Raw genomic sequence first — 16,661 nt, 5'->3', positions numbered from 1 at the left:
GACACAAATCAACTAATGCTTGAATGAGGTTATGTTGACCAAAGTCCGAGCTAACTGCCTGACATCTGCGATCTGTTCTTTCGACCGCCACTTACCATTGTCGCCACCTATCTGCAAACAGTGGAAGCAAAGTTGTACACCTTTTAGTTTCAGAATATGAATCGTCCTTGCAGATGCTTCGCACCAGATTGGATTTATCTTGAGGTTCACTTTTTATCCATTCATATAATTTCCATTCTCACACTGCTGAGCATTTCAGCATTCTGATCCAGAGACCAAGTTCACTATTCAGAAAATGCCTATTTATAAACTTGGATGAAAAACTGAGCTGAAAGCTACTTATGTGCACTCAGTAAAAAGGAAATGTTGGAATGTCAATAATAGGGATGACAAGCAATAATAGTGTAGCCAGCAATAATCATTTAACAACGGTAAAACAATCGCTTATTTCTGGTCAGATTTGAATTCATTGCAGTGCATCAACTGTTTTCGTTCAGGTACTCCCACATACTGTTATCACTCAAAAGAATGAATGAATAATTCAGTTGATACGTAAACCTACGAATGAATCAGTCAGTTGTTTTCCAACAACTGACTGAATCCATTGTTTCCATTTGATTGTTCTCATCACTACCAAAAGCTTGGTAATATGCTTAAGAAACCCACCTGATGGTTGGTAACCTTTATTAAGCAATCCACTAGTGCTGATCCTACCGTGCTATTGTGCACGGGCACTTTGCAATGTGGATGCTAGCCTTTTCAGCCTTTTGCCTATTAACAGTGGTAAAAACCATTATGGATTAAAACAAGCTTTTAATTTCATTGTGACTACACACATATCGTGTTTTATGATGCTCTTAAACAGCAGTCTGTATGAGAAACTTTACGGATAGTTGTAAAAAGAAGCAACTGTCAATATTTGATAATTTCTGGAAAAAAGATTGCTTCTTCAAATGTCAAATGGTGGTTGGTACAAGTATGGATCAGGTCTCTCTCTCTCTCTCTCTCTCTCTCTCTCTCTCTCTCTCTCTCTCTCTCTCTGTCCTCTTTATACTGGTGCCTGTGCAGAATTTTATTTTTCTCAGAATTGCCCCCATATATCTAAATATTTATGAACCCAAAAGTGATAAAACTTTTGCTTTTTATAGACAAACTGCCCTCTTAATTTAAACAGGTTTTGTAGATATATGTAATATGAATGTTTCAGTGATGGATTTCTCCTCCTCCTTAGTCTTCTTCTCCCAACTAAAATGTAACAGGGGGACCATGTAGACAGCCCCCCTCTATTTTCTCCAGACTTTAGGATTTGAAGACCAGTGCCCAGACATCAATATACTAAAACAATATGATGCACTTCTCAAAAAGACTCATAAATTCACATCTGAGCAATTGATTTGGAAGATTCCCAAGTGTCGTTAGGTACAAAATATTTCGAACATTTTAACAGAACGACTAGTAACTGAGTGCATAGCTCAAGTCTTGTAAGCACGAGTCATTGGTGCAGTTCTTGCTATTAGCAACATGTTCCCAACCCCCAGTTATTATTGACTGGAAATATTAATTAATGTATTTTGAATAAAATTTTTAATAAACATAAAATCTTTTATTTTTAACTGCAACTTGCTTAAAAATGTGAGTATTTGTAATAAAAATAAAGTTTTGTACAAAATCACAAAAAAATCAAATAAAAATTAAAGTACACTTCTATTTCTAGAGGTTGAACAGTATCATTGAAATATATAATTTTTCACTTAACAATAAGACATTTCACATTTTTATACAAAATTTAGTTTACAAGAAATATTTGTACTTTAATGCAGCTAAAAATTAGACATAAAAATGATTTTTGTAAAGGTTATGGGTCAATATTTGTTAATTTTACCATTATGCACTCAGCTACTGGTAGCACTGTTAATATGTTGTAAATGTCGGATACTTAACAGCAAGAATTACTGCTGTAGAAAATCAGTGTCCGTGCACTGTCCTTAAGACTGTAGAAGTATGAAAAAAAGCAAAGAGGACCATGTGGTAAGCTCTCCTTGTAAGAAAGGTTTGGATGTTGATGAGATAATGTTGCTTGTATGAGAACATTTATCCCACATCAGTTGCAGCTGTTTTTTGTGATAATCATTCTGCCAGTGAATGAGCACCAGGAAAAGCTGCACATCCAGTAACTGAAATGCATTATCAGCTGACAGCCTATTGAAAAAAAAAAATCATCTCGTTCAACAAATGCATTCTGAACTGTACCTAAATATGCAAAATACTATTAAAATATTATATGCAAATTATTATTAAAATGTTGTTGCCTGGCAACAAAACATGTAGTGTATTAGCAAACAACATAGAGGAAAAATAATTTTGTGCCCATTTAAATGGAAAATGCATCCTTAATCTTTTTTCTTATTGTGCAGGGCCGTGAGTCCAGTTACCCGAACTTCTAAGCTGCGGCACAGGCAAACATCACAGTCTTATGCGAGTGAGGCTGCACCTCCTCACTTCTCCCGCCAGAGACGCAGAGTTCCAGTTTCACGGACTCCATCGCCCCCAATGAAACGGAAACGCGACAGTCCTGTGGAGACAAAGTTGAGCACGCGTGCATCGGCAGCTGCCGCGGGGTACAAATTGTCTAAGGAGCGCCCTCGTACTGCATCGATCTCTCCGGAGCCCCACGGCGGTGGGTACGGGTCACCGTCCGGGCGCGGTGCGTCTCCAGCAGAGCACGGATCACGTCGAAGGCACCGCTCACCTTTCTGGCGTGAGATACAGCGCACACTTGCTGAAGAACAGGCACTGAAGCGAAAGCAGATGAATGAAATTGGGTCGCACCATTCTCCGGTGGCATCCCACCATTCTCCGGTGCCACCGTCACAACAGGTGATGTGATAGGCTATTCAGTGCTCATCATAATAAGTAGTGCATGCATAATGTAAACTCATGACAGTGGGATCTGAGACTTGTGCCCTGATATGTTCAAACATTTTATTATTGTGCTATGAGCGAGGTTGGCTTTTTTTTTATCAGATATGTGTCTGAGAAATAGCTTTCCCAATTATTCAGTCATTCTGTATTAATGAAGCAGCAGTTAATCTTTCCTTGTGTGCGCACATCTCTCTCTCTCTTCTCTCTCTCTCTCTCTCTCTCTCTCTGTGTGTGTGTGTGTGTGTGTGTGTGTGTGTGTGTGTGTGTGTGTGTGTGGCCCTGATATTGGCAGTTCACAATAATTATGTGACGCTCAATCCCTTTTTGCAAGTATGTGTGCAACGCTCATGATGAACATAGTCACCACAAAATGTACTGAAGTAAATGTGAAATATTATCTGTAGTGTATAGTTTCTCTTGCATTGATATTTCACATAAAAAAGTTAAGTCGGCAACTGCTCGTGTCTCCCAAAAGCCACCATGATGGAGGTGATTGTTAATATTCGTGACACACTCAATTATATTTGTATAACTCGTCATCCCCATACTGTAACTCATGTACCTTATATCTGAATATGATATTCTTCAGCACGATTGCGATCTTCTGGAAGTGACTTCACTGTATGTGAAAACACAAACTGTTAACACCCTCACTAATAAGCAGGTCCCAACACACACTATCCGTAACACACTACTGTTTGTTTACTCTCCAGTTGTTTGTGAATGTCTCTGCATTTCAAAACAATTTTCTATCAACTTCACATCCCTGTACGCAACTGCAGTATCTGTAAACATCCTCATAGTACTACAAACGTAATCTGTTTGGCATTTCCACATGTTGTGCACAGTAGTGACCCCATCCCACTACCTTGAGATACACCTGACACTACTCTTGCTTATGATGACACACTGCCTGATAAAAAGTATTTGGACACTCTTATGTAATAATGCAGAACTGACTACCAGATCACGAGATGCAGACCCACAAGTATGGAAGGACACTGTGAGGTTGTGGTCTCGGTAGAGACCCAGTAACAGCAGAACGGGTGAGTCAGGAGAGATAAGTGACTTTCAGTGTGGACTAGACATTGAACGTCACCCAAGTAACAAATCAACCAGGACATTTCCACTCTCGTAGAGCTGCACAAGTCAAATGTTGGTCACGTGACTGAGAGACAGAAATGTGATCGAACAACCGCAGCCAAACTGAGACCAGGCAAACCTCATGTACTGTTGGACAGGAACTGTTGAGTGTTGCAGGCGGTGATAGTAAAAAATCTCAGTCGGCCAGAAGGAATTACTCTTGAATTCCAAAGTGGTACCAGCCACACAGTGTCTGTGAGTTGACAGGTAAATAGAATGGAGTACAGTGGTCAAGCCACAAGTTTCTGTAGTCAGTGCTTAGTGGTGCATGAGGTGGTGTAAACAGCAACACCACTGGACGGTGGATGACTGGAAATGAGTGATGACTAGTTATACTACACACTGTGGTAATCCAATGGAAGTGTTTGGATGTGGCGAATACCTGGAGAATCTTACCTGCTGTCATGTGTGATGCCAACAGTGAAATACGGTTGTGTTGTATGCATGTTTTCAGTCAGGGTGTGGTCCTTTTAAATTCAGGAGGATATGAACACATCTTAGAACATTGTGTCTGCATATGCCAGAGAAACAGTTTGGAGATGACGATTGGTTTATAAGCATGACAGACCACTGCCTCAAATTAACATCTGTGATGCAATGGTTTGTGGACAGTAACATTCCAAAAATGGATTGACCTGGCCAGAACCCTGACCAGAACACAGTGGAGCATCCCTAGGATGAGTTATAAAGTCAACTTTGCTGAAGACCTCAGTGTCTGACATTACTGCCTCTTTGGATTTCGGACCATTTCGCTAGAGAGGCAGAAACTTGACCCCCCGCCCCATTCCCTTTCATGATTCCAGGTGCAGGTACGCAGATCCACATCAAATCTCTCTTTGCCCTAAAGTGGAATGTCTTCTGGTGCGCTACTACTCTCAGCAATAAACTCCGCACAATCAAAGAGATTACTGCAGTTCCACACTCTTCCTTCTGCTTCTCTCAGAAGGAGTTCACTGTCTTATTCCACCCACCCGTTGGTAGTACCAGGCTCACCTATCGTTTTCCCTTGCATAATGAGACACCCTCACATTGTGACTGTGGAGCGAACTGATGGTATCCCATACATTGGTGGAATGTCCCCTTCTTTTGTCCCTTTGTACTAAGTATTGCCTTCCAGATTCTTCGTCTTTAATATTAGCAGACAATTCATGGATGGTTGAGCTGGTCCTCAGTTTCGTGCGTGAAAGTTATTTTTATTTTCAGATAAGAGATTTTGCTTACTCCTGGAGTAGTAGTAGTGTGGGTGTGGTTGGGGTCTCTCTTCCAGTTTTCTTAGTCTGGGACCCGTGACCACTCCCCCATGCAAAGATTGCTCTTTTACCCCTGGTAGTCCAGTTTTTATATTTGGTCTACCCTTTCATGCTTCTATTGTGCGTGTTTTAACTTCCTCGTTTTATAGATTTACCCCTCTGACTGCATCCGTCCACTTTTAGCAGACCCTTCTCTTCCGCAAGTAACTTTGGAATCGTGGGACTGATGACCTTGCTGTGTAGTCCCATAACCCTTCTGTCAGTCAGTCAGATTTCAGCCCTTGAAATAGAATGGGCTGTTATTCCTCATACATTTAGACATCTATCTGAAAGGGTTCCCAGCACAGTTCAAGCCATCATAAAGGAAAAGTGTGGACACACCCAATGTTAATGTCAGCTAATAGGTGTTTGAATACTTTTTGATTGGATTGCATGTACTGAGTTCTGTTTGCTAGGAAGTCCTCAGAGAAATTTTGTATCTGCTCAGACATTCCATGTGTACATTTTGTTTACTACTCTGTGTGATATGCTAGTCAGACATAGTACCTGTTATGTCGACACTTTATTGCATTGAATAGAACAAAAAAAGTACCAGGTTGTTATAATTAAACTGTTTCAATTGCTGCAGAAAAGGCTGTATGCATCACAGGACATTGAAACATCAAGAATATGAATTAATTGGTGAACTTGTCGAGTATGCTGCGAGCAGGCAAAAATATGGCGCCCGAAGTAGTCAGATGTGAAATGAAATGAAATGTTTCCTGTTTTGACATCAGTATGCTGTTTGTTGCTTGGCGGTGTTTGTTGATTTCTTTTATGAGGTAAAGGGTTAAGGAGGTTGAAGTTTTCTTCGCAAGATGCAATGGTTGTTGTTGTTGTTGTTGTTGTGGTCTTCAGTCCTGAGACTGGTTTGATGCAGCTCTCCATGCTACCCTATCCTGTGCAAGTTTCTTCATATCCCAGTACCTACTGCAACCTACATCCTTTTGAATCTGCTTAGTGTATTCATCTCTTGGTCTCCCTCTACGATTTTTACCCTCCACGCTGCCCTCCAATGCTAAATTTGTGATCCCTTGATGCCTCAGAACATGTCCTACCAACCGATCCCTTCTTCTCGTCAAGTTGTGCCACAAATTCCTCTTCTCCCCAATTCTATTCAATACCTCCTCATTTGTTATGTGATCTACTCATCTAATCTACAGCATTCTTCTGTAGCACCACATTTCGAAAGCTTCTATTCTCTTCTTGCCAAAACTATTTATCGTCCATGTTTCACTTCCATACATGGCTACACTCCATACAAATACTTTTAGAAACGACTTCCTGACACTTAAATCTATACTCGATGTTAACAAATTTCTCTTCTTCAGAAACGCTTTCCTTGCCAATGCCAGTCTACATTTTATATCTTCTCTACTTCGACCATCATATGTTATTTTGCTCCCCAAATAGCAAAACTCCTTTACTACTTTAAGTGTCTCATTTCCTGATCTAATTCCCTCAGCATCACCCGATTTAATTCGACTACATTCCATTATCCTTGTTTTGCTTTTGTTGATGTTCATCTTATATCCTCCTTTCAAGACACTGTCTATTCCATTCAACTGCCCTTCCAAGTCCTTTGCTGTCTCTGACAGAATTACAATGTCATCGGTGAACCTCGAAGTTTTTATTTCTTCTCCATGGATTTTAATACCTACTCCGAATTTTTCTTTTGTTTCCTTTACTGCTTGCTCAATATACAGATTGAATAACATTGGGGAGAGGCTACACCCCTGTCTCACTCCCTTCCCAACCACTGCTTCCCTTTCATGCCCCTCGCTCTTATAACTGTCATCTGGTTTCTGTACAAATTGTAAATAGCCTTTCGCTCCCTGTATTTTACCCCTGCCACCTTTAGAATTTGGAAGAGAGTATTCCAGTCAACATTGTCAAAAAGCTTTCTCTAAGTCTACAAATGCTAGAAACGTAGGTTTGCCTTTTCTTAATCTTTCTTCTAAGATAAGTCGTAAGGTCAGTAGTGCCTCACGTGTTCCAATATTTCTACAGAATCCAAAATGATCTTGCCCGATGTCGGCTTGTACCAGTTTTTCCATTCGTCTGTAAAGAATTCACGTTAGTATTTTCCAGCTGTGACTTATTAAACTGATAGTTCGGTAATTTTCACATCTGTCAATACCTGCTTTCTTTGGGATTGGAATTATTATATTCTTCTTGAAGTCTGAGGGTACTTCGCCTCTCTCATACATCTTCCTCACCAGATGGTAGAGTTTTGTCAGGACTGGCTCTCCCAAGGCCGTCAGTAGTTCTAACGGAATGTTGTGTACTCCCGGGGACTTGTTTCGGCTCAGGTCTTTCAGTGCTCTGTCAAACTCTTCACACAGTATCGTATCACCCATTTCATCTTCTTCTACATTCTCTTCCATTTCTATAATATTGTCCTCAAGTACATCGCCCTTGTATAGACCCTCTATATACTCCTTCCATCTTTCTGCTTTCCCTTCTTTGGTTAGAACTGCAATTGTTATTGAGTAGAAAGACCATGCATGGCTGGTAAAGTTGTTTTGTCAGGATGATAGCAATATCAGTACTGCATTGCAGGAAAATTAGCAACAGAAAGAGCTTCGAAGAGGCATCACATCAATAACTGGGCTAACAAATATGATTGAAAAATTTGAAGAAACAGGTCAATTAGGTGATGCAGCAGGGAGAGGGGGTGGCCTATTCCCATGGTAGTTGTTTAAGAAGTTGCTGTAGCAATAGCTCACTATGCGGCATTTGCCCCAAATTCTGCAGTCAGTGCTCGAGCTGTGTCATGGGAATTCTCTTTCCAATGGTTAACCGTAAAAGATTTTGTACTTCATTTTATGTTGGTATCTCTACCAGATGCAGCCTGTACTTGAAATGAAGCCTCAAGATAAGCTACAGCTCCATGACTCTGCCCTTCCTTTGTTGGCACTTAAGGAAATAAATGACATGTGGCCGGGGAATATTCTTTGGGCAGACTAGGCACATTGTACTCTGCACGGCACAGTAAAGACACAGAACTATCACATGTGTGGTTCTTCTCTGCCACATGCTGTGCAGTAACATCCACTGCACTCAGCTTATGTGGCTGTGTTCTGTGGTTCAGAAGCTTCTTCACTGTCCATCTGTTTGTTTTTGAGGAGATGACACCTTGTGGGCATCTTAGGTGCACAGCAACATCTACATGTTATAACGTTCTCCTTGTGCAACATGTGATTCCATTTTTGCAAGAAGGCAGTTGTGTCCACACCACTATCTTCCTGCAAGATGACGTGACACCAAATGTTGCTTGCCAGGTGGAAGATTTGCTTTGCGAACCATCAGTAATTTCCACATCATTTCTAGGCAATTTCAAACTCTGTGGCCTTCCAGATCCCCCGACTTGAATCCATGTGATGTCTGGTTGTGGTTATATTTGAAGATTGTGTATCAGGATGCATCCGGACTTTTCTTGATCTGAAGGATAGCGTAAAACAACATATTGCTCCTACTACACCAGATACGTTGCTAGCAACTGTCGACCATGCCATATAATGGATGCAACCTGTTGCTGAGGTCAGCATACGATCACTGGTATCTGGAGATTTTTTTTTTTTTTTTAACAATGCGGTCCTTGCATGCATCAGTTGCAGACTCAATTGAAGATTGATGCGTGAAGGGATCACATTGTTAAAAAGAAGTCTATGGATACCAGTTACTGTATGCTAGCCCCTATTTCGGCTGTAGATGGGTTTGGATTCTTCCTACAGTCACTCAGGGAGCCTAAAGACGGTGTAGTGAAACACCGAAATCAGTTGCAAAAATAAAATAAAATTGGAAATACAGACGGCTGAAGGTGCGTTTGATTTGTCATTTTATAATGAACACATGTTGTAACTTGTGACTCCTAATACAGGGTGTAAATGCTCTGGGACAAACGGGGAATCCGGGGAAAAAAATGTGAATTTTTTCATCCAGGAGAAAACCTGGAGAACTTGGGAATTTTTCGTTGTTTTAGTTTCCATTTAAATTTTTTGTAATTTTGACTGGCAAGAACAGATACTCTAACAAAGAAGTTTAGTTTATACTGTTACTGCAGAGTAATGCTACAGCAATAAAACATAAACGAGAGAAAAACACCAACATAAAACTTAAGTTGCAAAAGAAATTCGCCATTTACAATGAAACAGAGTGCATGCGAAAGTGTCTGCTTATAGCAAATTGCATCAAAGGCTTTACGATGAAGACTATGCAATATTTCATAACAAAAAGCTGCTTTCAAGGAGTGTGATGTTACAACTCTTTACATTTGTTTCATTTGAGAAGTTGCTAACAGGCTCATGTACATGCGCAGTTAACTTGGGTGTGAGCAGTGCCTTCTCCCAGTTCATGACTGTTAGCTGTATAAGCAGTAGCAGCAAGGAGCCAGATGCTGTCCGGAAAAATTTTTCTGATGCACCATAACAGCCATATTCACACCGCAGAGCAGTCTTGAGTTGTTGTGGGAAGAGGGTTACTCTCAGTGAGATCTGTAGCTAACAACCAACTGGGGTTTCCACTAAACTGAGTTGCACGTTTGGGTGAACAGAGGTCAGATCGAGTTAAACTGAATTTCGACTAAAAACCTGACAGAACATTCAATGCTGTTCTCTCTTTCATGTCTGCACAGATTACGATTCAGTTCAGTTAACCAAACCAAGCTTTGCGGATCAAGAATTGCATCCTGTGTAGTATTCATCACATTCGTGACTACATACAATCACCAACTGGGAAGTCGGCAATTATATGTAGCCACGAGTGTGTTGGATGCTACATGGGGCACAATTTTTGATCTTGTGGCTTGATATTTCGAAGATAAACTTCTGAAAAACCTGAAACATCCTGTATAGATTTTGACGGTTACTGGGCGATTGTAAGATATCCAAATGGCTATTTATGATTCTGATTGCATACCACACTAGAGGCCTTAATATTCGGTCTTTTGGTTTGAAACTTTGAAAATATACGTGTGAAACATCTAAAATTGTGGTATAAATTTTGATATCCATTGGCCGATTGTAAGGTAGCCAAAAGCCTATTCACGAGTGTGATTTCATACCTTGCTACATGCCACAATTTTGGATCTTTTGTTTTGAAATTTGAAAAATAGGCTTGTGAATCATCCAAAATTTGCTGTAGAGTTTTTGGACAACTATCAGACGATCATAAGGTAGTGCAATTCCTGTTCGTGAAGATGACTGTGTACTGCACTACAAGCACCAATTTCGAGCCTTTTGCAGGGTTGCCACTGGTTCTGGAAATTAGGGAATTTCAAACACGTCAGGAAAACCAGGGAAAAATCAGCGAAATTTGGAAAAAAAAAGAAACACTGGAAAAATCTCATTTTTGTCTTAGTAGTAGATGAGGCTTTTTTTAAAGTGAGGTGTCATGCGTCATCACTGGCTAGGTGCAGCTGAGTATGTGTACCACTTCCCTCCACCCCCATTAGTATTGCTTCTCTCCTTCCTACAATTTCCCTTGGCTTGGAGTCAGTGCTGCCACCACTTCTGGCCATTAGCCTATCAGCTGCTGATTAGAGGCGTGAGGAGTGGTTTGTTTGGATCTGATTCTCAGAGGCGGTAAACGCAGTGGCAGGAGTTGGTGGTCATGAGTTCATGAGTAGTGTCTGAGTGATTGTGTGAATGTGTGTGTGTTCTCGTTTTCTTACAAATCATGTCGCTGAAATTTTAGATACAAGAATGTGATTGTCTTTTCTACCTGCTAGTCTGCAGCTCAGCAGTCATCTTTACGGTGAATTGCTACCTATCCTCATTATTATTGATGCTCAGAATATTTGAACAAGTTATCTGTTGCATGGCTTCATCACCATGGTCTCATTTCATCAGCATGCTGTCTGTGGCTCATGAATAGGTGGCCACATAAGTGGACTTATGCGACGGGCTAAAACCGCAAGCCGTTTCTGCTGGTATCTGTGATGGATTGGGCCTGCCAATCTGAAGCCATTTGCTTCCCACTAATGTGCAGGCCCTGCCCGTCGGATCTGGTCTCACTAATCTGCCAGCAGGTCATGTCTGTGGTGTGTGACATAATACAGTGGAGTTTTTCCATAGACCCAGGACTGTGGTGCTCCTTAGCAGGCTAGAGGCCATCGGCGATGGATTTCAGGAATTGTGACTTGTCTCACCACAGGTACATTGTACAGTGTGGTGTTTTATAGACATTTTATTTGTTCTAGTACATTTTGGCACTTAAAAATAGTTTATATGTTAGAAAGTATGGACGATAAGAACAAGAAAATTGTCATTCGCAGGCAGTTTGTACGTTACGTACTACATATTTCTTAAGAGAAAAATCACAAAAAAACTGTAAAATAGTACATATAATACGGTGGGTAATAACTGACAATAACAAATGTAGTAGAACCAACAATTTATTGGCGGTCACCTATGGTGTTGGTTTACAGAATTCATCACCACCTTATAAACTTCTTTCAAGGGACCTACTTTTTGCTGAGGTTATTTCTGAAATCAGTGAAGGTATCTTAAATCTGTCTTGTGACTCCAGGAAAAGGCATATTTTTGTCACCAAATGTGCTTCGTTTTATTGAAGTAAAATAACGTCAGTGGTCTCGGTGAAAATAGTTCATTACAAAAGATGTTAATGTTAGTACTTCAGATTTTTGCTCACATCAGAAAACGCCATAGGCTTGCAAGGTTTTTTTTTTTTTTTTATGTATTGCACTATTGCACCATAGCTGCAAAGATAGATTGTCGACTTATGACATAACTTACCCTTGAGATCTCAAAATTTGTCAGGGAAAATTGCTAAAACTTGTCTGGAAATCAGGAAATTTCACTTGAGGAAGCTTGTGGCAACCCTGCTTTTTAGCCGGCCGGTGTGGCCGTGCGGTTCTAGGCGCTTCAGTCTGGAACCGCGTGACCGCTACGGTCGCAGGTTCGAATCCTGCCTCGGGCATGGATGTGTGTGATGTTCTTAGGTTAGATGGGTGTAAGTAGTTCTAAGTTCTAGGGGACTGATGACCACAGATGTTAAGTCCCATAGTGCTCATAGCCATTTTTTTAACCTGCTTTTTACATGATATTTTGAAGATGATGATACACCCGGAATGTTCTGTGATGGTCTGTCGGTGAGCTGATGATTTTAAGGTAGTCAAATGCCTTGTGACAAGCATTAATGACTGCTACACTGCATATGGAAACTTGAAAATACATTCATGAGACATTTTGAATTTGCTGTAAGATTTGGACAGTGATCAGACGATATTAAGGTAGCCAAATATCACAACTCGAACATAAATAAAAATTACCTCTTCCTCATTGTTTTTCTCAGTCACTTTGCGCTCAAAAATTTTAAGCCATGACACTAATGTTCTATCTTGACCCACTTCTAAATAACACTTATCAAACACTTCACAAATTTTAATCAAACAAAATAAATCTTAATAAGCTTCTGCACTTTTAAAAATTAGTGTGAGCGATGTCCGTTCTGTAGGTATAGACTCAACTAGGATCAGCTTGGAGTTCGGTCGATGGGACGGCTGTGAACTTCTACCTTGCACGAAACTATCATCAATGGTGGTGGCTGCTGTGTGCCGCATGAACACATCTCAAGTTGGTAACACTCTAGTCCAGTCAGAGTGGCCGGTTGTGGTGGCTGAGTGCATGAGGTGTGCTTGCTTGTGTGAATTATGTATGTTTTCTTTGCTGTGGAAGGCTTTGGCCGATAGTTGCATGTGTAACAGTCTTTTCCTTGTGCCTGTCTGCAACTCAGTGCGTCATCTTTACAGTGAGTAGCAATCTGTCCTATTCCTTATATTGTTGTTAACAATCTATCTTGAGTTGATTTGAAATCCCCTCAACCCGAGTTAACCTGGTTTGGTAACTCAAGTTGACCCATCTCTAGTGACCCACATTTATGTTTTGTGATTTTGCATTTTTCTCTTTGTTTACACATCAAATGAAAATAAAATTGATTTCTATGGCTAGGATCTATAAAATTAATTAAAACACATTCACATAATTACAGAAGACAAAAATATGTTATAGTTCCAGTTTTCTGATTTTTATTTTATTTCCACATTATTGGTAGTCAAGCAGTAATCGCCTTGCACATTTATGAAGTTGTTTTTGTCAATTTGCTAAAGAAATGTGGCATTTACTAATCTTTTCCGCAGAGGCAGACAATTTATTTGAAACGAAATGTTTCATTCCACATTATTAGCTAGTTTTAACTGTTCACTGAATTTCAAGTGCACGTTTTCATATTTTGGCATGTATGGCATTACGCCTTAATAAAGAACCAAACTTGAGATAATTCAGTACGGGTACTCAAAGAAACTTTGCATTCTGCAAACCACACTAAAAAGCCTATTAGCAGGTTCGGGCCTACGTCATTGTGAATCTGGAATGTGCACTTTAATCTGAATTATGCATTATAGTGTGGTTTATGAAATTCCAATGCCTTTGGAATATGCTCTAATGTCTTGCTTCTTTTATGACAATGTAAGATCTCATAATAATATTAGAGAGGGAAAGTTGCTGCTCGCCACGTAGTGGAGGTGCTGAGTCGCAGATAGGCACAACAAAAAAGACTGTCGCAAATGTAGCTTTCAGCCATTAAGGTCTTTGTCAACAACACACACAAACACAACTCTCACACACGACTGCAATCTCAGGCAACTGAAACCACACTGTGAGCAGCAGCACCATTGCATGATGGGAGTGTCGACTGAGTGGGGGTTAGGAGGCGGCTGGGGCGGGAAGGGGGAGGGATAATATGGTGGGGGTGGTGGACAGTGACGTGTTGCAGTTTAGGTGGCGGGCAGGGGAGAGACGGGGAGGGGGTGGGGGGAAGTAGCGGAAAAGGAGAGAAATAAAAAGACTGTGTGTGGTGGTGAAATGATGGCTGTGTAGTGCTGGAATGGGAACAGGGAGGGGGCTGGCAGTGACTAATGAAGGTTGACGCCAGGAGGGTTACGGGAACGTAGGGTGCATTGCAGGGAAAGTTCCCACCTGCACAATTCAGAAAAATTGGTGTTGGTGGGGAGGATCCGTATGGCACAGGCTGTGAAGCAGTCATTGAAATGAAGGATATCATGTTTGGCAGCAGGTTCAGCAACAGGGTGGTCCACTTGTTTCTTGACAATAGTGTGTCGGTGGCCATTCGTGCGGACAGACAGCTTGTTGGTTGTCATGCCCACATAGAATGCAGCACAGTGGTTGCAGCTTAGCTTGTAAATCGCATGACTGGTTTCACAGGTAGCCGTGCCTTTGATGGGATAGGTGATGTTAGTGACTGGACAGAAGTAGGTGTTGGCAGGATTATGTATGGGACAGGTCTTGCATCAAGGTCTATTACAGGGATATGAGTCATGAGTTAAGGACTGGGAGCAGGGGTTGTGTAAGGATGGACAAGTATATTGTGTAGGTTCAGTGGATGTCAGTATACCACTGTAGGAGGGGTGGGAAGGATAGTGGGCAGTACATTTCTCATTTCAGAGCACGACAAGAGGTAATCGAAACCCTGGCTTAGGATGTAATTCAATTGCTCCAGTCCTGGATGGTACTGAGGTACGAGGGGAATGCTCCTGTGTGACTGGACAATGGGAGACTGGAAAGATAAGGCACAGGAGTTTTTTTTTTTTTTTTTTTGTTGTACAAGGTTTGGGAGGATTGGTATATTCTGAGAGGGACTGCTCGTCACTGCAGATGCGACGACCATGGGTGGCTAGGCTGTACGGAAGGGGCTTCTTAGTATGGAATGGGTGGCAGCTGTCGAAGTCTAGGTATTTCTGGTGGTTAGTTGGTTTAATATGGATGGAGATACTGATCTAGCCATCTTTTAGGCGCAGGTCAACATCTAGGAAGGTGGCTAGTTGGGTTGAGTAGGACCAGGTGAAGCAAATGGGGGAGAAGTTGTTGAAGTTCTGGAGGAATTTGGATAGGGTGTCCTCACCTTCAATCCAGATATGAAAGATGTCATGAATGAATCTGAACCAGGTGAGGGGTTTAGGATTCTGAGTGTTTAGGAAGAATTCCTCTAAATGGCCCATGAAAAGGTTGGCATAGGATGGTGCCATAGCTGTACACCGGATTTGTTTGTAGGTAACGCCTGCAAAGGAGAAGTAATTGTGGGTGAGGATATAGTTGGTCATGGTGACTATGATGGAGGCTGTTGGTTTGGAATCCATAGGGCATTGGGAAAGTTAGTGTTCAGTAACGGTAAAGCCATGGGCATTAGGAATGTTAGTGTACAGGGAGGTGGCATCAACAGTGATGAGCAGGACACCATGTGGTAAAGGTTCATGCTTTCTGAAGCATGTAGAAGGTAGGAGTGCGGGGTGTGGTAGGGGTGAGTAGAGAGATGGACTCCGGGAAGAGGTTCTGGGATAGGCCTGCTGGATTACTGGAATGGGGTCACTGTGGCAAGGTTTGTAGGTGGAAGTATCTGACAGCTGGCGGGGTCCTTCTGCCAGTTAATCCTTGTGATTCAAAGCAACAGTGGTGGAGCCTTTGTCCACAGGTAGGTTTATACGGTCAGGATGAGTTTTTATTTGGTAGACTGAGGTTCTTTCTGCAGATGTAAGGTTAGTTTGTATGTTGAGGGATTTGGGGAGTGATGGTGAAGCAAGGTTTGAAGTTCAGAAATTCTGGAAAATTAACAGGGGATGATTTTGGGGGCAGTGGGGGTGGATCATGGTTGGATGGAGGAGTGAACTGAGTTAGGCAAGGTTCAGTCTTGGTATTTGGTTGAGTCTGATTGGTAGGGTTGGTGGCGAAGAAGTGTTTCCGCTTACGGACTGGGAGAAGGAGAGAAGGTCTTTAACAATTCCTGCATGATTGAATTTGGGAGTGGGGCAAAAGGAAAGGACTGATATTTCAGTGGTACTAAGGAAAGGTTCATGACTGTGTCGTGGGTCTGTTTAGGTTCTGGATTCTGTGTGGCAGTGGGGGGGTTGGTAAGTATAGTAGGTCTGCAAGACAGGGTTTGTCAGCTATGAGGGGACGTGGGGAAGATCTGGATGTTATTGTAGAGGTGGTGGACAGTGGTACTGTAGGGCAGGAGTGGAAAGCGAGCAAGATTCAGAGCTTTTTGGGGTGCGTTGTGCATGTTTCTAAAGTTCCTGTAGGGCAAGAGTTTCAATGTGTATTATGGGTTCCAGGAATTTGGGACTGCATAGCAGGAGAATTTTGTGGATGGAGAGAAGGTACTACAAGAAGGTTTGGTCTCGGTTGATATGGTTTTGCAGGACTATGTTGGTAAGGGCTGACTGAATGTGAATAGGTGGAGGTCATTGTGGATGGAGGGGTGGCAGAGGGG

The 16,661-nt window shown here is 41.6% G+C and overlaps 1 protein-coding gene across 4 annotated transcripts in view; it reads left to right on the top strand.

The window, feature by feature from the left end:
* Positions 1-16,661, top strand: part of LOC126424945 (uncharacterized) — a 176,956-nt gene that overhangs the window by 57,879 nt on the left and 102,416 nt on the right. For all 4 annotated transcript variants that reach the window (XM_050087801.1, XM_050087802.1, XM_050087799.1 and 1 more), the window contains one exon: positions 2,415-2,877. In XM_050087801.1, coding sequence (XP_049943758.1) covers positions 2,415-2,877 — 463 coding nt within the window. The remainder of the gene's footprint in view (positions 1-2,414; positions 2,878-16,661) is intronic.

Source organism: Schistocerca serialis, chromosome 10, assembly GCF_023864345.2.
Source record: "Schistocerca serialis cubense isolate TAMUIC-IGC-003099 chromosome 10, iqSchSeri2.2, whole genome shotgun sequence".
NCBI lineage: Eukaryota > Metazoa > Arthropoda > Insecta > Orthoptera > Acrididae > Schistocerca > Schistocerca serialis.
This window is presented reverse-complemented; position numbering and strand designations above follow the sequence as displayed.